The following is a 24959-nucleotide window of genomic DNA, read 5'->3' as shown; positions in this document are numbered from 1 at the left end:
AACAGATACTTGGAAAAAGGAAAATATATTTCTTAATAAGAAAGGAGACGCCAAGGACTTGAAAAATTAAAGACCGTTCAGCTTACTGTGCGTTGCCTACAATGTATTTACTAAGGTAATCGCTAATAGAGTCAGGGCAACCTTAGAGACTTTATTCATCCAAGTGATCAGACAGGCTTTCGTGAAGGATATTCAAAAATAGGTCATATTCACACTATCAATCTGATGATGAAGCAATGCGCAGAATATAACCAACCCTTGTATATAGCCTTCATTTATTATGAGAAAGCACTCGACTCAGCGGAAATCTCTGCAGTCAATCAGGCATTGCGGAATCAGTTTGCAGATGAGCCTTATATATATATATATATATATATATATATATATATATATATATATATATATATATATATATATATATATATATATATATATATATATATATATATATATATATATATCAAGAACTGTACAGCTACCATAGTCCTCAATAAAGTCACCAATAAAATTCCAATAAGGAAGCGCGTCATGCAAGGAGACATGGTCTGGCCATTGCTATTCACCGCATGTTTACAGGAGGTATTCCGAGACCTGAATTGGAAACAGTGGGAACATGACATTGCTTTCCTGAGTCACCGAGGAGATTAACTACAAATCTTGATGAATGAGTTAGACAGAGCAGTACGGTGGGTCTTATAATTAACATGCAGAAAACCAAAGTAATGTTCAACAGTCCAGCAAGAAAACAGCAGTTCACAATTGGCTACAAGGTCCTGAAAGTGGTAAAGGAATACATCTACTTATTGCAGGTAGTGACAGCTGATCCGGATCATGAGAGACACAAAACTAGAAGGATAAGAATGGGGTGGAGAGGATATGGCAGGTTCTCTCAGGTCATGAATAGCAGGTTACCAGTATGTCTCAAGAGAAAAGTGCACAACAGCTGTATATTACCGGTACTCACGTACGGGACAAAAACTTAGAGGCTAACGAAAAGGATTCAGCTGAAGTTAAACACAGCTCAGCAAGCCATGGAAAGTAAAATGTTATGTGTAAAGTTAAGAGACCGGAAGCGGGCAGAGTGGGTGACGGAAAAAACGCGTGTTAATGATATCATAGTCGAAATCGAGAGGAAGAAATGGGCTTCTGCAGGGCATTTACTGCGAAGGCAAGATAACCGCTCTCCTTAAGGGTAACGGAGTGGTTTCCAAGAGAAGGCAAGCGTAGCAAAGGGCGGCAGAAGGTTAGGTGGGTGGCTGAGGATAGGAAGTTTGCAGGCATAGGTTGGTCGCAGCTGGCAAAAGACAGGGTTAATAGGAGAGACATGGGAGAGGCTTTCGCCCTAAAGCGGGTGTAGTGAGGATGATGATGATGATGAGGATGATGATGGTGGACCGTTTCACCCAGTGACCCGAGGCGCTGCTTACTGCTGGCACTACAGCCGAGACCGTTGCTTGCGCCTTCATGGCAGGCTCGGTCTCTCGTTTCGGCTGCCCGCCTGTCGTCACCACCGACCACGGCCGCTAGTTTCAATCGGCCCTGTTTACTGCTCTCGCCAATATTCTGGGCGTTCGCCACATCCATACGAGCGCCTACCATCCATTGACCAATAGCTTGGTGGAATGTCTTAATCGACAACTAAAGGCTGCCCTTAAAACTTATCAGCCATGGGAACGCTGGTCCGCCCCCCTTGCCCTTGTCCTTTCGGGCATTCTCTTGGCACTGAAGGCTGACCTCGGCAGCTCTTCTGCTGAGGTAGTGTACGGCGTTTCCCTGCGTCTCCCTGGAGAATTATTCTCTCCTTCCTTCCCTCCATTATTCTGTGACGCTTCCACCTTCAACCGGGACCTACGGAACACATTTCGTCTCATTACTCCTGTCATCCCTGCAGACCGTCACCCTCAGTCCGTGTTCGCCAGTCAGAACCTGGCCTCCTGCACCCATGTCTTCATCCGCCGTGACCACGTCCGTGCACCCCTTACGCCGGCCTACGATGGACCGTTCCGCGTCCTCCATCGTGAGCAAAAGTCCTTCACTTTAGACGTCAACGGCCGTGAGGGCGTCGTGGATGCTGACCGCCTCAAACCAGCCTACGTTACGATTCTGGTGCCGTCGGCCCTACACTCGCTCCCGCTTCGACTGCGCCACTATTGCGCACAGCTTCCTCCAAGCACATCCGCTGGGTGGATCCTATGGCTTCAATTTACGGGGAGAGGGGAGGAGCCCTGTAGTGCCTCTCGCGCCGCGCTCGGCTCGCAGGCCATGACATGCGTCAGGCACCACGCAGGAGGTGGCGACGTTCCCGACAATTTCCTTCAACCTTCGGGTGGCAAAATCCAAAATTACCAAGGGCGTCGTCTTTTATTTTAGATTTGACATTATACACTATATATATATATATATATATATATATATATATATATATATATATATATATATATATATATATATAAGGACATGCATTAAATTGGTTCAGTCGCTCAAACTATTCCCAGACTACTGGTTGTCCCGTCGTGTTCAAAACACCTCCTCCATGCGATCCCTCGTGCCGCTCAGCCTAAATATCTGGTGATCGAAATCACTTGGCAGATAGTACGTCGAGCGCCCTAACGGAAAGAACAGTGATTTCCCTCCACCCGAGCCACTAATAATGAGCTAACAGTCGGAAGAAGAGAAAGGAAGAAAATTTGAGAAAGAAGAGAAAGATGAAGTGTCTGTAGCTCGGTAGGTTGATGTTCTAATTCTTTTTGAAGTTTACGAGCTCTTCTTTTTTCACCAAAATGCTGTCTTTTATTTAACTGTCAATATTATTCTGTTTTTATTCATAGATTTTTCAAAATTCACGATTGGTGCTACAATTTTATCGTCATCTTCCATGGAAACTTCTTTGTTTATTCTACTACACCTTGGCCAATCCCCCCCGCGTGGGTATGTGCCATATGCCTGGGGTGAAGAAGAAGAAGCTCGAGCTCTTTTTCGAAGCGTCTCGCTTCCCTTCTATGCCTAAAGAATTGCGTCATGCACCACGCAGGAGGTGGCGACGTTCCCGGGGTCCTGCGAAGCTTAAGCCATGCCCATGAGAGAGGTTGTACTTCGAGTTCAGAGGGACTTTCAGACAAACAGGGACGGCCGCAGCCGATTCAGGAGAGCCCCATCTCTGCGGCAGCTCAAGCGGATGTGTCTTCAATCCAGGTAACCCAAATATCAGTCCTCACTTGTTACTGGAGACAGTATATCGGCGAACTTGCGATGACCGCTTCGAGGCCAGCAGCCTTGCTGCCAGTTGATTTAGCGAATACGTGTGTACCTGATCAAGTACAAAAGTTGATTAAGAGAAAAAGGACAAAGCGGCTTAATTTGTCATGACAGCAAAGGTGGCGTTCGCATGCGTCACTAACTTGTCTATCGCTGATTTCAGCGCGAATGGCTATAACAGGCGCTGTATAAATTAGATTCTATCTCCCGATACCTTATGTGCCGCCCATCTGCCACTACCTAGCAAATGAAACATCGAGACTCGACCTGAACTACGAGCAGTTCCTTAAGTACAGCCACCGCGGTGATTCAATGGATATGATGCTCTGCGGCTGACATGAAAGACTCGGGTTCGCTCCATGCCGTGGCGGCTGCGTTTTTGTGGAGGCAAAATTGCAGAGGCCCGTTTACTGTAACATGTCAATGCTCATTAAAGAACCTCATCATCAGCCCGACTACGTCCACTGAAGGACAAAGGTGTCTCCCATACCTCTCCACATAACCCTGACCTGAGCGAGTTGAGACCTGCTTATTTCCATGAACTTGATTATACCATCTGCTGGCCTAACTTTCTGCCGCCCCCGCCTACGTTTGCCTTATCTTGGTATACAGTTAGTTATCGTTGACCACCATCGGTCAGCTTGCATACGCATTCCAAGCCCAGCCCAAGCCTATTACTTCTTGATTCCTACTCGAATGTCATTAAGCAACGCTTGTTCTCTGACCCACTAAGCCCTCTCCCTGTCACTCGACGTTACAACTACAATTGCCTTTCTATAACTGCCCTCTTCCTGTCCCTCAACGTTAAAGCTATATTTTCCTTTCCATAGCTGGCTGCATTCTCGTCAATTTAAGTTCAACCGTTTTTCGTTAGCCTCCATGTTGCTTCCCACAAGTTAGTGCCGATAATATCCACCTGCTGTATAATTTTCTCTTGATTGATATTGGCATACTGCCAGTCATGATCGGAGAGAACCGGCCAAATGCGTTTATCCACATTCTTATTGTTCTACTTATTTTCTTGCCGTGACAAGAATCTATGGTCACTACTTGTCCTAAGTAGGCGTGTTAGCTTACAGCTTACAGCGGGTGGCTACCAATTGTAACCTGCGGTTCCCTTCCGAGACTTTAAACAGAACCTTGGTGTTGTGCGTAATAATTTTTACACTCATCATTTGCAATGAGAGTCATTGATAATTCTTTGAAATTCTTCCCCTGAGCTAGTTACCATTACTTAGTAGGGCAATGTCGGCAGCGACTCCAGATTGCTAAGGTATTCTCTATTAACGCGTTTCCCAATTGTTGCCAATCAAAGCCTGTGAAGATTTATTGTAAACAGACGGTGAATAGCATAGGTGAGACCGTGTGTTCCTCCCCCACCCCAATACTTAATGGAATTTGATTCTGTACTTCACAGATGACCATGGTATAACTGTGCAGCCGTTATAGATATCTTCCAGCATATTTACATAAGGCTCATTTGCACCTGGATTCCGCAATGCTTGCAAGTCTGCATAGGTTTCTACTGATTCAAATGCTTTCTCCTTATCTATGTAGGCTCTACATTCATAAGTTATATGGCGCGGATTTCTCTATCACCTGATTGATTTTGTGATAGTGGTCTATTGTCCGGTATCCTTTTCCAAAGAATTCCTGGTCATTTCTTTTATTGAATTCTAAGGTTGTCCTAACTCTATTAGCGATTACCTTGGTAAATACTTTGCAGGCAACATTAGGTAATCAGATCGGTGTTTCATTTTTCAGGTCCTTGGCATCCTCTTCAATATAAATTAATAGAATGTTAGTGTTCTTCTAAGCTTCGGGTACGCTCCAGATCATAATGCACTGCGTAGAGCGGGCGCCTAGTTTTTCTAGCATAATCTCGAAACCGTCCTTCAACACATCTGCTTTTATCTGATCCTTAGCAGCCGCGTTCTCGCTTTTTGTTGCTCGTAATGCTTTCTTTACTACTTCTTTCGTTGCAGGCGGGATGTCTCATTGTTGGCCACTATTGTGTCTCTAATTAACGTCCAGATTTTATTCGCTTTACTATAGATTTGTGTATAACTCTTCGGCTACTTTAAATATCCTATCAGTATTTGTAATGAAAGGGCCCTGTTTCTCTCTTAACACGTGCCTGACTTTTGCTTGTGCATAGTTTTCCCTTCGCCGCTTTTAGTCTACTCCGTTGTGGAGAGCATCCTCGCGTTCAAGGCTAAACTTTGATAGCTCAATCTTTTTGTTGTGTTTGCCGGGCTAGAGGCTTTCATGCCTTGGCGTTTCGTAATAAGATGATCTGTCCTGTGATAGGCCTTGGCGGTATCATGTCTAACCAGATTATCGTTCTTTACCTGTGCGACGTTATATTTTATTATTTGAACATTAAGGTCGTCTTCCCCATTTAAAGCCAAATATTTGTTCTGCTGTACTCCTCTCGACTTTGCTTTGCACAGCTGACACGTTGGCGGGCTTTCGTCTCTCTAGTTTGTTTCATTCTTTCTTAACATTGTAGCTTAATGCAAGGCCTTACCACCCTGTGGGCGATACAACGCACATTTCCGAAGTCATGAATTTCCCGCATGATGCACATGGCTATACAAATGTAACATGCGTTCCTGAATAGACAGAATTATACCAGTGTAAAGATGAACTGAAATGCGCGTTGAAACAGTAGAGAAGCAAATTACGCGCGCGCATGTTATTTCACACACGCACGCTCGCACGCGCGCACGCATACGCACACGCGCACGCGCGCGCACACACGCACGCACGCACGTACGCGCACGCACACACGCACACACAGCCGCCGCCGCGGTGGCTGAGCGGTTACGGCGCTCGACTGCCGGCCCGTAAGAAGTGGGTTCGATCCTGGCCGTGGCGGTGGAATTTCGATGGAGGCGAAATTCTAGAGGCCCGTGTACTGTGCGATGTTAGTGCACGTTAAAGAACCCCAGGTGGTCGAAATTTCCGGAGCCCTTCACTACGGCGTCTCTCATAGCCTGAGTCGCTTTGGGACGTTAAACCCCCATAAACCATGAACCAAATTATTTGGACAGTAAGGTCGTCTTCCTCATTCAAAGCCTAATATTTGTTCTGCTCTACTGCTATCTACTTTCCTTCGCACAGCTGACGCGTTGACAGGCTTTCGCCTCTCTAGTTTGTTTTACTCTGTCTTCAAATCGGAACTTAATTCAAGACCTTACCGTCCTGAGGGCGATACAACGCACATTTTCGAAGTCATGCATTACCTGCATGATGCACATGGCTATACAAGTGTAACATTCGTACCTATATAGACAGAATTATGCCAGTGTAGCAATGAACTGAAATGCGCGTTGAAGCAGTACAGAAGAAATTACGCGCGCGCGCATGCTATTTGACACTCACCCACACACACACACTGACGCGCGCGCGCGCAAAGAAATCGAAAGAAATCAGTTACGAGCCTTGCCGGCCCACCCTAAACGAAATTTCCTTTATAAGCACGAGCGCCGACGACACCTTAAGGAGGCGGTTGGAGGAGTGTTTGAACTGGGTGGGGAGAATTCAGTTGTACTATGGACACCGAACGACGAGCAGATGGCTCCGCTTACTGCTCGAGCGCTCCGGGAGATGTGCAGTTGTTAGCTACTGATTATTTCTACTTAACCTGTAAATAAATTCAGTTAGCTAAGTTTCTGTAGGCTGGATCAACTCTGATACTTTTATGATTAGGCCATCGAATCGCGGCAGCAACACACGCATACAACAACGGGGCTGGCAGGCTAGACCGAGAGCCAAGGAGTCGGCAGCGCCGGCGGCAAGCGATGCTAGCAGTGCAGCAGTTGTCATCGCTGAGCCACCGTCATGACCCATGAGTAAAGGCTAGTAGCTATGGTCATATTTAAACCAAATGATAATAGTTATATCGCACAGGTTATGGAGCTCAGCGTATTGCGATTGGTACTTTCACTAAGCGAGCACGCCGTTGGTGCGTTCGCTACATTAGCTAGCCAGACGTGTTTTCTTCGTTGAAAATCTGTTGCAAGGCATGAACTTGGTCCGAGGTGCACTTAGAGGGGCACTCAAAAGTTCCTCTGCTGCCCCGAACTTTTAAATCGAGGCGCATCAAAAACGAAATCACAAGGGCACTCAAAGAGCGTAGCCGCAAATCACCGCCGTCTGTTGTGCACCTAAGCATGGTTCTCTTTGGCTTCCAACATTCAGGTTTCCGTTTTATCGTCTTGCTTTGGCGGTAGGGATTTGTAACCAACCTGACCTAAATATTCAAACGCGTAATATTCATGCACGTTTGGCGGCTTCGAAAATTCCTCCTGTTTTACGGGCATTTCACAACAGAACTTGTAGTACATCAAAATATGGCTGTGTTGACAATACTTCAATTTTAGTTCTTCTTCTCGTCTACCTTACACGAGCTTTGCTTTCAATAAGAGTGCCGTTTTTGTGCTTACCATCCGGTGTTCTATCGTCACATCCAAATTTGAATTTCTCCTCAGTGATCTTTTAGCGCTGTGTTGCGGATACCGGGGGCACTGCGAAGGGTTGCATTTCACCATTGTGTTGACGGTGCACAGAATTTGCGTCTGTCACCCACTATTGACCATGGGCGCGTTGCACTGCACGAGAGCGGAGAGCCAACGACGGGACCCTCGGGCACGTTTCCAGCGAGGACCAATGCGAGCGTGAGTGGAAATGAGCGTGACAGGAAACAGGCTGGAAACAGCCTCCGGAGGATGGCCGTGCAAGGTGCGTACTTGAATGGTTATATGAGCAAACTACAGATCTCATTTTAACATCAAAGGTTTTATTTCATATTAACAATGCTATACATGGTTACAGAGTACATACAAGCAGGACGCCCAAAAGGCGAACCTAAATATAGGGCACCCTATACTCACATGAACAGATTGTAATAAACCAACCCATGCACAACAATCCGAGCAGTAAAAGAAAGACAGGAAAAAACAACAAAAGAAACCTTGAATACAGTAAATTAATGTAATCCAGAATTTCCAAAGAGAAGAATGTTGTTTGCTGGCTATAATAATTCCCTAATTTTGATAAAAAGAAACTGTTCATGGAATCAAAACGTGTCACGCTGTTATAAGTTATGTTTTCAGGAAACACCTTAAGAGAAATATAATTTTTGATTACTTCAACAAGATGACATGCAGACATGGAATTTCTGTGGTGGGTTGACTGATTACGCTTAGACTAAGTGGTACATTGGAACGATTGCTGCCCTTGCTACTCCTACCATGAGCTAGTATTTTAGCGTTGTGCAAGACTAGAATTTTTTCTTGCCTACCAGGTATTTCAAGAAGGCAAGGTGTCATGATTTAATAGTGGTTTCGTAATCGGCCCTCGAAAGAACATGTAGTAACGTTCGCACAAATTGACCATGAGAAAGAAATATCCAGGAGAATATTATATTACCTGCAGCGAACTTGGCGGGCGTACCTATTTGGAAGAGCAACTTAATGATATTCCTCGGAAAAAAAATCCTCATCTTGGAATTTGAAGCCTAACGAAGAGGCCTGAGAATGAAATCAGGAGGAAAGGTGGGCCAAAAATTGTGTGAACACAGATTTAAAACAAACCTGAGTTATCCATGTTTTAGCAAAAATTAACATATTAAAAAGAGTTCGGGAAGGAAAACCATCGGTCTCTTAAAGGAAAAAAATTAAATTAATGATGACGATAATTTTAATAGCACAAGGACATGATGCTTGACCAAAGTGTGCTATGGCGCAATCTAATTTTGTCGTCTCAAGTTTTGTCCAAAGATACATTTAACAAGCAGTCACCCCTCAAAAAAAGAGAATACTAGCAGGGGGCATGTTTCTACTCGTTGTGTGAAGACAAAAATAATTTCAAAGGAAAGAAAATCTAGCAGGCTCCAAAAGATCGTAAACTCGCAAGGGAAAGATTGTGAAATTTCTTGGCATAGTGTGGCACGCAGCTGGTGTAAAACAGTGGTACCTCGATATCACTGGCAGAGGCGATTGTCCTGAAGTGAAAGTATACTAAGCGATGAAGGTAAGAAACTCCACTACAACCCTACTCCTGCTGTTCAGATACAGCGCAGGTTTCATGCTTTCAAGACAGAAATTTTTCTCAAGACTGCCACAGAGAAGAACGACATAAAGCACAAAGTACTTTTAGGTCAGTTCTACACTGCCAGCTCCTGAGTTTAAAACTGTTTTCTAATCCACATATTCTAACACAAACTATAATAAACTCCAGCGTCATCTCCACAAAGTATCTACAGCAACAATGAAGCACTTAAACGCATGTAATTGCTCAAGTAGTATTTTTATATTTCATGGTGCGCACTTCGAGTTTTAAGTTATGCTGAAAGCCAGTAGAGTGGAGTGCTTCCGCTACAAAAACTAAGCCTGAACACAAAAGAAAACAACATTTGAAAATCACAAATCCCCAAAACAGTCTTTGGCAAAACAAAAGCTAAACGATTAACACCCGACAACTGCAACAAAAAACAGTAACCCGGAACAGATATTTAAAGTGGCCCATGTCACAGCATGAAGACGTGAAGAAAATGTGGCTAAACTAAAGGTGCTGGAAATAAATTCGCATTTACGCTCATGGGGGGAGTCTACATATTGTTTTGCTAGATGAAAGGGAGAGAGAAAAATGTTCGATTGAAATGCCCAATGTGGTTCTCCAGCCCATCTCAATCAGCATGCCGTGCAATCCACTTTGGGGTCTGGTAGCTGTGATAATAATAATAATAATAATAATAATAATAATAATAATAATAATAATAATAATAATAATAATAATAATAATAATAATAATAATAATAATAATAATAATAATAATAATAATAATAATAATAATAATAATAATATTAATAATTCAGTAAAGACAGATTTTAACCACGGACCCACCAAAGGCACAGGCACGCTTCTAGGACATTTAACAATGGAAGGAACGTCAGATTGTGCATAACCGCTATTAAATGACACAGTGCATAAAATCACCACATACAAATGAAGTAACCAATTAATCAGAATCTTACAAATGCTACAAACAAAGAAAAAAGACGAAACCTTCCTAGATTTTCTGTAGAACTTACAGCAAAACGCAGCTCTCTGCGAATACAGTAAGAAAGTACATGATATGAAAATTGATTAGTTATGTTCTTATTATAGCAACAGCATCTCATAGTTGTTCCGAGATTTGTGTGCAGCCTCGGGACAATGTACCCCAGTGTATGCTTCTGAGAAGTGGGCTTTACGTTTTCTATTCCGCATTCACTGCTCCTGAAATACTTGTGTGCAACAGTTTCTTTAAATCTCTAGAGTTGAAAACAAAGACAATGTGGCGCTTTTAAAAGTTTAATAGTTTTTTTATGGGGTTTTAACGTCCCAAAGCGACTCAGGCTATGAAAGGCGCCGTAGTGAACTGCTCCGGAAATTTCAACCACATCGGATTCTCTAACATGCTCTCATATCGCACAGTACACGGGCCTCCAGAATTTCGCCTCTATTGACAAACCACAACCGCGGCCCGGATAGTACCAGCGTCCTTTGAGGGTACTTTGGGTAGCGTATCATACAGTTTTTGCCATCTCGCATAAAATGCGATTGCTTCAGTTTTTCCACTTGGTACGACAAATAAAAAGCATCTGAGGGCATTATGAGGGTAAAAACGTTTTCATTCTTTAGAGGATTGATGCAGCACTTTGAAGCTTTTAGCTGATAACGGTCATGTGTGTGTTCGAGGGCAACTGATAATCAAAACGAATGCCAAGACATTTTACAAAAGAGACCCATGTCACTGGGCTGCAAACAAAATATTTACAATTGGATGGACGTTGAACCATGTAACTGTCACTTGGTGATACCTTGCGGGGGTTTGAAAAGCAATTGCGCTTGGTCTTTAAAGCGATAATTTTTATTTAATATGTGTGGTTCCAACCGCTGATGAGTCTTGTCCTATCCGCTTGAAGATTTGAAATGGTTTGAATGGGTTTCAGTGTCTTGATGCTAGCAATGGGTCCTCAGCATAATGATAAATTTGATATTTCATCGCAACAGAATCCAAGTCATTCATGTTTATATTAACGAGAAGAGGTGATAAGATTGATTCTTCTGGCACTGCAGATTGCAACTGTACTGATTAACTATGCACAGCACCAAACGCTACATTCGGAGAGCATTAGAAAATATCATTTATTATTAATGATAGGAATGAAACACCTAATTTATTGCAAGAAAGCCTCGTTCATACTATATCGTGATATGTCGATGGTAGCAAAAATCTTTTTTTGACATCCGAACATGCGCCATTTTAGATGCGGCTGTGAAGACTATCTGACAAACTTTCCAGTAAGGCCTGAGTGCCTGATACTGTAACAAATCCATATTGTTGATTGGGAAGCACCCCATGATTCCCAAAGAATGCCTTCATGACACAAGCAAGATATATTTCTAAGGTTTACGAGATGCGTGAAATGATAGAAGTCGCACGATAGAATCTCACGCTAGTTGCTCTTTTTATAAACCGGGACGACCCGGGCATGTTTCATCGACCATAGCAACGTCCCACTATCGATATTAAGGCGATAGCCTTTAATGGCTCATACTCGCGTCCGTCTGATACATTTTGAGTCACGTCACCTTGTGATGTCACGTGATCACTCTGCCACGCTCCTGCCAGCTTCTTTTCTCTGTCGTGAAATGAATTTAAGCGCGGCAAATTCAAATCAGTGAAATGAGTCGCAAACGGCTTCCGTCTTCCCGAGGTTAACAGATATCTAAGTGCCTCCCACGAATTTTTTGCGATTAAACAAAATTAATAAGGTGTCTTTTAAAACTGTAATATTTTCAGAGATGTAATCAATGTAAAGGCCATCCATTCTGGCGCTCTTTTTGTGGTGCATATTTGCAACGACCCTGTTGAGCTCTCGTTCGGTTAATATAGTAAGCTGAAAACTGCACCATGGGTGTTGAGGAGAGAGCGGCGTTCTTCAGTGGAAGAAGAATTATATTTATCAAGCAAAGATACAGAAGGGTTGCGAAGATTTCGTTCAATTATGTGGCACACGGAACTGCGCCGACTGACCCTGAGCTCATTGACAATTGAGCAAGTATTAAGTGTACTATGCGGGTCACGAAACCGATTGGCGTAATCGCGTCTTTTGGACGAAGCAATCGAAGCGGTTACTTTGTGCGGAATGTTGCACATAGTCGTTTTGGTGCTTCCGCAAACCAAAACGTTATGATAAAAATAGCATACAGCTCACCCATCCTGTGGACTTGTGAACCGTAACGCTCAACTACCACCAGGCGGTATGTTTAAAAGAAGGCGTTCCAGTAACAAGACATTGCAAAAAAACGCTTCGAAAATTGTGCTTGCATAATAATGCATTATCGTCTATCCTGCGCGTCTGCTATTGCACATGACTCTCAAAAAACATTAAAGTCTCTCAGGGCGATGTGAAAAAGAGAATATCTAATTTAAAAACAAAAGCCAAGAGCATTTAGCGCAATTTTAAGTTGGAAGTACTGCAGTATAGAAATAGCAATGCATTTTACACTATCAACACCATTCAACATCATCATTGATATTTATTAATGAGTATTTATATATGGAATTTCTCTTTCTCACTGTTTTGCAAAATTAAAGCTTTCGCAAAGTTGGCACCATTTTCAGCATACAAGGTGTAACATTCGCCTACGGCTCTTGGAATGTAAGGTGCAAGTTTTCAATACTATGACGCTTGCTTGCAAGCAGGGTAAGGTGCACCATTGCGAGCAGGAACTGTTAGCATTTCAAGTTTTGCTTATCAAAGCTATGCTCGCAACCATGCCGGTGGTCTCTCTCCACACGCTGCCTGATACATCGCGTCCAGTATCCTGGAAGGTGACCTCTTGATTTAACTAATGATCTTCCTGAAAGGTTTGCCCGCTCAATCTGGAATAATTACTGGATGCTGGTGATGCGTCGGGTAGCGACCATAATGGGTTAGAAAACAGTTTCACTCAACTAAAACTTTGATATGAAGGTGCCAAAGGTGGCTGTGCTAGAGAACTGAGAGCTGAAGCCTATAAGGACATTATTATTTACACTTAAGAGGACGTGCGTCGCCTGAACACTTTCCAAAACTGGGAGAAAGGTTTCGCAGCTGCTGAGGCGCTAAGAATAAGTGTCCCTTGTCGTCGCTAGTGAAATGTTTTTCGGGCAGAAACCGAGGGAAAGGATCCAAGACGCTGTTCCTTAAAGGTCATGAATGGAGGTTTGTTTGAGGAAGCACTCGAAGCAAAAGACCAGATAAATTAAACACTTAGAAGAGAAAGAGGCAAAAATTGCTAAAATACAAGTGCGCATACATAAAACACGGCAGAAGGCGCACCACTACACACACACCAAACTAAGAACACACTATAGAATACATCTTTGAGTGGGTCACAGTATTCCTAATCTCCTGATAGACCCGCCGTGTTGAAACATTATCCACTGGATCCTTCATCCCGTCAGCATAAATATCTGGTGATAAAATTAAGTTGACAGCTTGTACAGCGCCATCCACTTCTATCTGGGACACTCGAGTAGCATGGCTTCGCACTTCAGAAGGCCAGTATGTCCGTTGCATGTGCGCATCAGAGCGAAGCGGTCGACCACGAGATGCTCCAGCTGTAGATCTCTCTACGCTCGGTCCACTGCACTTCGGTGCGTGGCCTTGCTGGACGCACTGGCAATCCGAAGAGCGCAGGCGCACCTCTCGCGTCATCAAGGTAGGAGTGGACGACGACTCTTTGCATTGAGGCAGCCGTAAAGACAACAGCAGTAAACTGCCTCCACCCTTGCAAACAGCAGGAAGTTAATCAAGAAAATTTGAGGAGGAAAGAAGTGTATATAACGCGAGCTCTTTCTCGCGACGTCTCGCTTTACTTCTAGGCGTAAATATTTCGGTCATGGATTTCGCAGGTGGCGGCAACACACCATCTTTCTATGCCGCCCTGCGTATGCTAGGCCGAGGCCGCGGGCGAGGTCAGACCATAAGCGACGCAGGACCTCTCACTCTGGGATCGTCGCAGCCGCGCCAGGGTCACCTGCTATCTGAGCATGCTTCTTCTGCTGTGTCATCACAACAGGTAACCAAAATATCCCTCTTTACTGAATACTACGAAAGTAGATCCCAGAGGGGGAGTTCATTTCCGGATCAGAAGCCTCAGTGCCGTTTTTTCTTTCAAATACATATGAAGCTTACCAATAGAAAACTTTGGAGAGTAGAAAAGGAAGGAAATACTTTACTTAATTCAGACTGCAAATACGGCGGAAGCCAGACTCTCTTAACTGTCTATCAGCAGTGTTAACAGGTCAAGCTAAACAATCCTTTCTCTAAATTAGGCTCGATCTCCATACACCTAAACACGTTGCCCCTCGGCTTTTACCTAAGAATTAGAACATAGCCACTTTAAATATTTAAGGGGCGGTTCCTTACTGAAGTAAATCAGAACAGTTAAGTTGTTCTGCTTAGTGAAGGGTTGACATCAGGATGAGATGAGCGCAGCTGGCTCAGGCCAGGGTTAACAAGTGAATAATGGGAGAGGCTTTTTCTATGAGGAAGATGTAGTCGAACTATCCATTAAAGTGTGAGCACATCCGCTGGCCTGGCCAACGAAGACCAGGCTCACTGGCCGAGCGGTGGTCGTAAACTCGGTTAATTGACGTGGACTCGGGTTTTGGTAACTTTGGATCACATGATGCTGAAGAGCCAATTAAGAAAGCTAAATAAGAAGTAGCTTCTAAGCGCAAGCAAAAATAAGTGCATCGGACTCAAATTACCTCCTCTCTACGGCATGGGTGGCCTCTGCGCTCTCACCAACTATTTGGCTCAGTCAGCTGGATGGAAGACACGTTTACATCCTGTTGTCCTGTTTGCAATAGACGGTATTCTTGATCCATAAGTTATTTCTCTCTGCGAAATCCGCTAACATGTCAACCCTGATATATCTAGAGCCTAAGCCACAGTCAACAACTGCCTGGGCACCAGCCTGCTTCTTGCCTTTCTTGGCTCTGATGTCGCTCATCAATACAACGTATAATAATTTTACTATTTGCTTATCGCCAATTTCGCGTCTTCAAGGAAACTTTCGACAATCTGGTGATCATGGCTGTATATATACGCGTTATCCTGTACTACCTTGAAATTTGACCTCCTATTCATCTTAATTACGATAACTGCCACCCTCCCGTTATTACTGTAGAATTGCTCTTTGTTGAAAGCTATATCCTGATTAATCAGCAATCCCACACCTTATGCTCCTCAATCCGCAAATCCATGATTAAATAGAACGTGCTCGCCTTTTAGCACTGTATACGTCTCCCGCTTCTACTAACCTCACCAAGGCATCCAATTTAAAAAAAGCTAATTCCTGGAGGAGCGTCGCTATACTGGTCTAACCGGAAAAGGTTCTAGCGTTAAACATTGTCATGTTCGGTTTCCAATGGTAGTCTGCCTGGAGCCAGAGATTCTTAACACTCTGCACTGCGTCACAGTTTTGACCGCCGTTTGTTCAGACCACAAGGTTTTTCGAAATTACTGGCAGCACTCCACCTTGCCGTCCTTCATGTATACCCTGACTGCTCCCCATTAGGCCCCATTAAACGAAGCCAGCTCCTTACATACTTCGGTGTAAACGTGGACGTTATTCAAATATGCCTGTGTGTGACACAACATATAAGGTGGCCGCAAGTTGCACAGACCAGTAGTAATTAGAGATTAATGGGCAGTGCTTTTTAGTGCGGAACAAATAGATGTTCTGATGGTGACAGCAGTGCAGCCACTCGCGCGGCCCGGGGTATTAATTCGAAGCTGACTGTCAAAGCTCTGGTCAAGAACTCTTATTGGACGCGAACACAGGTATTTATAACTTTGGAGCACATGGAACTAAATAGACAATAGGGATAGCAAATTAAGAACTACGCATAGACAACAGAACTTACAAGAGAATTTAGGAAAAACAAGCAAAAGTGATTAACATATAACTTCTAAGGACCCCTCTTATCGAAACGTTGGCAAGTGCACTAAGGCTTTCTCCCCCTTGTGCTCTTTTCGTGTCTCAGGACACCCTCTTTTTTCCCCTGTTTATCATGGGCCCATGAGTAAGTAGCAAGGATATGTATGAGAACATAACATTGGTACCTGGATACACCTATTCATAAGAGTGACAAGAAAAACAAAGTCCCGTGGTAACTGCACAGAAGAAATAAAACAAAACGCACGCACACACACACGCGCCCCCCCCCCCACACACACACGCACGCACGCACGCACGCACGCACGCATATTTTTCTCGTGTCCGAAGGGGTGGCCCCAGAACAGTGTTACGCTCATAAATGAGCACCCGAAATTTCCGACTTGAATTTCTGTGATATGGGACCTCATGGTGTGAAAGCAGAAAGAATAAAAGTCACCGTTGGAAAGGCAACTCAATTAAACAAAAGGAACTGCGTATGAATAGTTCACGTTTTCAAAAAAATTTCTAGACTCGTCTTAGCTGCATACGCGACCCCCTTCTTGTACACGGCGAATGTATGTGAAGACCGCCTGTGGTTCTGGAGACGCGTGCAGAAGTCTTGTGCGCCATAGTAGGAAAGATCCCGTGGTGCGAAAGATTTTGCACGTAATTCACATAACTGTTTCGAAGGAATGCGCATTCAGAGGACACAGAAATGCTCAACGGCTCTGAAGTGCGACTCCCATAAGTTGAAATATAAGTAACAAGAATATCACATCGGCTGCGAGCGCTGTCTAGATGCTAATGAACGGTCCTAGGTGTTGTTTAACTTTTGGGTTAAAAGGTAAAATCACTTTCAAGGAAGAGAATCTCATTCAGTAATTGAGATAGAAGTGCAAGAAACTTCTTGCACTTCGTTCCAAAACTGGGCCTCCGAAGGCACAAGTATGTATCTGTAAAAAAAACATCACTTGGATAACAGCCGGGCAGTGTAAGAGACTTGTGCCTTCTCAGATGTCCAACTTTATGGAAAGGTCACTTCACATTGTCTCTGAGGTGCCTCAAAGAACTTATTTTAGTCGCGTGTTTTCGTTTTCTAAAATGCCTTACACATTACGATGTCCGGTTTACAGCCTCGTATTTAATAATAATAATAATAATAATAATAATAATAATAATAATAATAATAATAATAATAATAATAATAATAATAATAATAATAATAATAATAATAATAATAATAATAATAATAATAATAATATTAATAATAATAATAATAATAATAATAATAATAATAATAATAATAATAATAATAATAATAATAATAATAATAATAATAATAATAATAATCAATCAATCTTTATTTTTCGGTGCCCAGGAACAACCCAAAGGTCTTGGTGCTGGTACACCATTCACACGCACAAAATGTCAATTTGTCTTCCACAAAGGAAGACACTCAGGGGAGGTAATGCAGCAGTCAATGCGATAGAAAAAAAGGCATATAAACTAGGCGTGACAGCAAGCATGAAGCAAAAAAGTGAAAACAAGAAAACAGCGAGAACAGCGGTAAATGAAAACAGCTAGATCAGGCAACAGACATATAAACAACTAATGAAACAATAAACGAAGAGAATGGACACAAGAACGACCGATAACAGCCAAGTACAGCATATAGCAAAATACAAACAAGAATAAAGCCAATACTAATATGAACGAATAAGAAACCTCTCAAATACAAGCTAGAAATACAATCATACACAATAAGAAATGTAATTAGTGAACGCGTTACAGACAATCAGGCGTGAGTACACAGCATTAAAGAAATAACATTAATGAAAACAAGTAGACGTGATGAACAATTAAGGAGAAAAGAAAACAATATAATACCAGTGCAAATGCACAAGTGTAGTAAAGTCAAAATGCATGAAAGGGGAAGTTATGTATGAGAAAAAGAGTGCTCAAAGTGGAACGTCACGGACATCCAATATAAAAGAAGGGAGAGAATTTTCGAATATATCAAGGTGAGGACAAAGAGAATTGAACAACTTTTGCATTCTGTCCAGAGGGGAGAGGTAGTGCAGGAGCGCAGAAACTTGGAATGGTCTGAATTCCCTTATGCTCTTTCGCGGTACACGCCAAAGGATACGCGCTAGGAGCTGAGGGCATAGAATGTGACCATGAAGAAGTTTATACAAGAAAATTATATCTGCCCTCACGCGACGGCAGCTAAGAGAAGGAAGCTGCAGTGAGTTACTCCGCCTAGGACGAGAGCTGGAAGTTTTGCAAGAAAACCGATGTTGAAATATGCGTAAAAACTTTAGCTGAACTCTGTCGATTTTTTCACAGTTCGACTGGCAAGTGCCGTTCCAAACAACAGACGCATATTCCAAAAGCGGCAAGCATATGGAGAGGTAGAGCTTTAAGAAAGGAAGTGGGGCTCGAAACTCTCTCGAAAGCCTGCAGATGAAGCCAAGTGTACGCATAGCCCGCAGAGCAATGCGTTTTGTATGAGAGGAGAAGCTGAGGCTGCGGTCGAAAAGTACGCCGAGGTCATTAATTTCATCAACCCTCGGCAGCAGCCTACCATTCACAGAATAAGTGTAGAGAAGACTGTGCGTTTTACGCGTAAATGAGACAGCCTTGGTTTTAGATGAATTGAGAGTGAGCCCATTCTTCAAGCACCAATCAGAGAAGGCGGATATGTCCGATTGCAATGACAAGCAATCATGAAGAGTATGTATTGCCTTGAACATTTTTATATCGTCCGCATAAAGGAGAAACGAGGAGTTTTTGACAACGGAGGAAACGTCATTGATAAAAACAGAGAACAGAAGCGGGCCTAATACCGAGCCCTGAGGAACTCCGCTGGTTGGAGTGTAAACAAATGAGGTCTGTCCATTTACACTGACAAAGCAGGACCGATCAAGAAGATAGTTGCGTAGGAGGGCTACAATTGAAACGTCGATCTCAAACAGCAGAAGCTTTTGAAGAAGTAATGAGTGAGTAACAACGTCGAAAGATTTGCTCAAATCACAGTACACAGCGTCTACCTGACTCCTCTGAAGGACTTCAGCTGATGTATACGTCATAAAAGTCACAAGGTTAGTTGTAGTAGAACGACCTTTTATGAAACCATGCTGATTATGTATGATTAAATGTTTGAGGTGGAAGGAAAGTACTTTGTGCAAAGCTAGTTCAAAAAGCTTAGAGGTTGCACAAAGAAGAGAAATGGGGCGGTAGTTCGAAACATCAGATTTGTTTCCTGATTTGAACACAGGGAAAACACGCGTCGTTTTCCACACGCGGGGGAAGGCAGAATTTTTCAAACAGTTATTAAATATCGTGGTTAAAACAGGAACGAAGGTACTACTGAAGGCTTTTATTATGGCGGCTGGAATGCCATCAGGTCCAGGGGACAAAGATGGTTTCAAACACTTAAGACTCTCACTCACTAACATCTCGTCAAGAAGAACGGAATTAGGTGCGCCAGCTGGAAGGCATACAGAATCGCAACGTGGAGATTTGTACACGGAGGAAAAGTGTTGAGCAAAGCCGTCAGCGACATTCCGAATTTCATTTCCATGAGAGTCAACTAAGTGAATATGACTATCAGATTTATTCGAACGCTTGCGAACGTATCGCCAGAATTCAATAGGACGATTAGAGGCACTATTCTCTAAATATTCAAGATAGGACTCATGATCCCGCTTGTACACGCGTTTGCAAAGGGAACGCAAGCGGCGAAATTCTTCTGCCCATGTATCCAGCCCAGGGCATTTCGCTTTATGGTGGGCCCGCTCCTTAAGTTTCAGCGCTGCTCTAAGTTCCTTGGAAAACCAGAACGGAAACTTGCTGCGAGCAGGAGTATGCAGAGGTATGTACTGGCGCATACCATTGAGAACTATTTCAGTGAAGCGGCTGACTTGTTCGTCAACATCGCTGATTTCGTTTAAAACAGACCAGTCGACAGAAGAGAAAAAACCGAAGAGACCAACATAGTCGCCAAGTGCGTAAGCGAAACGGGGGGAATTCCCCGCACGATTTGAATTAGCAGAAGGTGGGACAGAAACCGAAGCCGTTATTAGAATTGGAGGATGAAATTTGTCACAGCGAGTAAGTGAGATGTCAGATGTCGAGACTCGAACATTTTCAAAATTAGATAATAATAATAATAATAATAATAATAATAATAATAATAATAATAATAATAATAATAATAATAATAGTAATAATAATAATAATAATAATAATAATAATAATAATAATAATAATAATAATAATAATAATAATAATAATAATAATAATAATAATAATAATAATAATAATATTAATAATAATAATAATAATCAATCAATCAATCAATCTTTATTTTCGGTGCCCAGGAACAACCCAAAGGTCTTGGTGCTGGTACACCATTCACACGCACAAAATGTAAATTTATTTCACTACAAAGGAAGACACTCAGGGGAGGTAATGCAGCAGTCAAGGCGATAGAAAAAAAAGACATATAAACTAGGCGTGACAGCAAGCATGAAGCAAAAAAGCGAAAACAAGAAAACAGCGTGAACAGCGGTAAATGAAAACAGCTAGAACAGGCAACAGACATATAAATAACTAATGAAACAATAAACAAAGAGAATGAACGACCGATAACAGCCAAGTACAGCATATAGCAAAATACAAACAAGAATAAAGCCAATACTAATATGAACGAATATGAAACCTCTGAAATACAAGCTAGAAATACAATCATACAGAATAAGAAACGTAATTAGTGAACGCGTTACAGACAATCAGTCGTGAGTATACAGTATTAAAGAAATAATATTAATGAAAACAAGTACACGTGATGAACAATTAAGGAGAGAAAAAACAATATAATACCGGTGCAAACGCACAAGTGTAGTAAAGACAAAATGCATGAAAGGGGAAGTTATGTATGAGAAAAAGAGTGCTCAAAGTGGAACGTCACGGACATCCAATATAAAGGAAGGGAGAGAATTTTCGAATATATCTAGGTGAGGACAAAGAGAATTAAGCAACTTTTGCATTCTGTCCAGAGGGGAGATGGAGTGCAGGAGCGCAGAAACTTGGAATGGTCTGAATTCCCTTATGCTCTTTCGCGGTACACGCAAAAGGATACGCGCTAGGAGCTGAGGGCATAGAATGTGACCATGAAGAAGTTTATACAAGAAAATTATATCTGCCCTCACGCGACGGCAGCTAAGAGAAGGAAGCTGCAGTGAGTTACTCCGTCTGGGACGAGAGCTGGAAGTTTTGCAAGAAAACCGATGTTGAAATATGCGTAAAAACTTTAGCTGAACTCTGTCGATTTTTTCACAGTTCGACTGGCAAGTGCCGTTCCAAACAACAGACGCATATTCCAAAAGCGGCAAGCATATGGAGAGGTAGAGCTTTAAGAAAGGAAGTGGGGATTGAAACTCTCTCAAAAGCCTGCAGATGAAGCCGAGTGTACGCATAGCCCGTAGAGCAATGCGTTTTGTATGAGAGGAGAAGCTGAGGCTACGGTCGAAAAGTACGCCGAGGTCATTAATTTCATCAACCCTGGGCAGCGGCCTACCATTCACAGAATAAGAGTAGAGAAGGCTGTGCATTTTACGCGTAAATGAGACAACCTTGGTTTTAGATGAGTTGAGAGTGAGCCCATTCTTCAAGCACCAATCAGAGAAGGCGGATATGTCAGATTGCAATGACAAGCAATCGTGAAGAGTATGTATTGCCTTGAACATTTTTATATCGTCCGCATAAAGGAGAAATGAGGAGTTTTTGACCACGGAGGAAACGTCATTGATAAAAACAGAGAACAGAAGCGGGCCTAATACCGAGCCCTGAGGAACTCCGCTGGTTGGATTGTAAACAAATGAGGTCTGTCCATTTACACTGACAAAGCAGGACCGATCAAGAAGATAGTTGCGTAGGAGGGCTACAATTGAAACGTCGATCTCAAACAGCAGAAGCTTTTGAAGAAGTAATGAGTGAGTAACAACGTCGAAAGCTTTGCTCAAATCACAGTACACAGCGTCTACCTGACTCCTCTGAAGGACTTCAGCTGATGTATACGTCATAAAAGTCACAAGGTTAGTTGTAGTAGAACGACCTTTTATGAAACCATGCTGATTATGAATAATTACATTTTTGAGGTGGAAGGAAAGTACTTTGTGCAAAGCTAATTCAAAAAGCTTAGAGGTTGCACAAAGAAGAGAAATGGGGCGGTAGTTCGAAACATCAGATTTGTTTCCTGATTTGAAGACAGGGAAAACACGCGCCGTTTTCCACACGCGGGGAAAGGCAGAATTTTTCAAACAGTTATTAAATATCGTGGTTAAAACAGGGACGAAGGTACTATTGAAGGCTTTTATTATGGCGGCTGGAATGCCATCAGGTCCAGGGGATAAAGATGGTTTCAAACACTTAAGACTCTCACTTACTAACTTCTCGTCGAGAAGAACGGAATTATGTGCGCCAGCTGGAAGGCACACGGAGTCGAAAAGTGGAGATATGTACACGGAGGAAAAGTGTTGAGCAAAGCCGTCAGCGACATTCCGAATTTCATTCCCATGAGAGTCAACTAAGTGAATATGACTATCAGATTTATTAGAACGCTTGCGAACGTATCGCCAGAATTCAGTAGGACGATTAGAGGCACTATTCTCTAAATAATCAAGGTAGGACTCATGATCCCGCTTGTACAGGCGTTTGCAAAGGGAACGCAAGCGGCGAAATTCATCTGCCCATGTATCCAGCCCAGGGCGTTTCGCTTTATGGTGGGCCCGCTCCTTAAGTTTCAGCGCTGTTCTAAGTTCTTTGGAAAACCAGAACGGAAACTTGCTGCGAGTAGGAGTGTGCATAGGTATGTACTGGCGCATACCATTGAGAACTATTTCAGTGAAGCGACTGACTTGTTCGTCAACATCGCTGATTTCGCTTAAAACAGACCAGTGGACAGAAGAGAAGAAACCGAAGAGACCAACATAGTCGCCAAGTGCGTAAGCGAAACGGGGGGAATTCCCCGCACGATTTGAATTAGCAGAAGGTGGGACAGAAACCGAAGCCGTTATTAGAATTGGAGGATGAAATTTGTCACAGCGAGTAAGTGAGATGTCAGATGACGAAACTCGAACATTTTCAAAATTAGATAAACAAATGTCAAGAACATTACCACAACAGTTTTCAATTAAATTGTGTTGCTGCAAGGTGTTAAAAGCTATGAAATCTAAAAGCCGGTTGCACTTACTAACTACATAATGATTGTTGTGTGAATATGTAAAGGTATTCCAGTTAATACCTGGAGTATTAAAATCCCCTAAAATGAGCAGTTTGTGCTTGCTATGAGAAGTGATAACATATTCAATAGAATGTAGTACATCATCGTAGGCAGGAGGAGGCAGATTAGGGGAAATATAGAATAATAAAAATAATAATAATAATAATAATAATAATAATAATAATAATAATAATAATAATAATAATAATAATAATAATAATAATCAATCAATCAATCAATCAACTCGATACAATAGCAGAAACCAGGTTCGCCTAAGCCATCATTGTGGCTTGTCACGCGAAGCCTGACAGTTCACAGCCAAACTCGGCCGCAAAATTGACTATATTTTTTTTAAAGGAGACACTAAAGATACAAAACAGACAGTAAGTAATATCACATCAAACACAAAATAGGTGGAAACCGAAAAGTGTTGCTGTGCAAAGAAACTGAACTATACAGTTTAATTAGTCTAAGTACCATTTCTTTTGATTATTGCGAATATCACGTATAGACTCACAGGAATTAATTTCAGAGGGAAGAGCATTAAATATATTTGGAACATAATAAGCTCGAGCATATTTACCAAATCTGGTCCGCGCGGAAGGAACTAAAAATGCAGGAGCCTGACGTAAAGGCCTGGGAAGCACAATGGGGACTTTAAATGTATCGCTCCAGAAATGTTTTAGTACAACAGTATGAACAAAAAGGGATCGAAAATTCGGCATCCTTAGCATCTGAAAAAGGTTGACATCTTGCGGAGTACACACATCGTAAGTAACACTCTTTAGCAAGCATTTTAACAATCTATTTACACGTTGATGCCAGATACCAGAACAATGAACAAAAGTAGTGATTCCATACCTAAGTACACTGTAGGCTAAAGAATGAACCAATAATTTCCTCACCGAAATAGGTAAAAACATCTTAATACGATACAACAAACAGACAACTTGCGAAGTTTTGCACACACGTAGGATAAGTGAATAGAAAAAAGAAGACCGGAATCAAACCAAATCCCCAAATACTTCGCAGAATTTGAAAACTGTACTGGAGGGCAAGAGCAGTTTATACATCGGGATGAGTGTAGATAAAGGGGGTAAGAAAATGACACACACTTGAGTGACACACACTTGAGTTGAAAGATTCCGCTGTGTTATACATTGTACACTTACTGTTTGTAGAGGTTCGTTGCTGCGTACATGTGCTTTTGAGCAGAAAAAAGTAGGTAGGTGGTCGCTGATATCTGAAGAGGATACTCCAGATTTAATATCGGCATCGGAGATATTCGTCACAAAAAAATCAATATGACAGCTCGAAAGGCAGTGCTAACTCATCAAAAAACATGCCTAAATCCGATCTTTTCGTATTAGAATATTTTAAAAATTACTTCACTGAGGTGCTTGTAGATTTACTGCGAGTTATGGAGA

General features: G+C 42.4%; 1 protein-coding gene across 1 annotated transcript in view; it reads left to right on the top strand.

The window, feature by feature from the left end:
- The first annotated feature begins 2968 nt into the window (after window positions 1-2968).
- The window catches only part of LOC144126335 (uncharacterized), a 32948-nt gene continuing 10957 nt past the window's right edge, over window positions 2969-24959 (top strand). The window contains exons 1-3 of the mRNA XM_077660407.1: window positions 2969-3192; window positions 7830-8001; window positions 14212-14378. Of these exons, the coding sequence (XP_077516533.1) occupies window positions 3019-3192; window positions 7830-8001; window positions 14212-14378 (513 nt within the window). The 5' untranslated portion in view covers window positions 2969-3018. The remainder of the gene's footprint in view (window positions 3193-7829; window positions 8002-14211; window positions 14379-24959) is intronic.

The sequence above is a fragment of the Amblyomma americanum genome, chromosome 1, assembly GCF_052857255.1.
Source record: "Amblyomma americanum isolate KBUSLIRL-KWMA chromosome 1, ASM5285725v1, whole genome shotgun sequence".
NCBI classification, from domain to species: Eukaryota; Metazoa; Arthropoda; class Arachnida; order Ixodida; family Ixodidae; genus Amblyomma; species Amblyomma americanum.
This window is presented reverse-complemented; position numbering and strand designations above follow the sequence as displayed.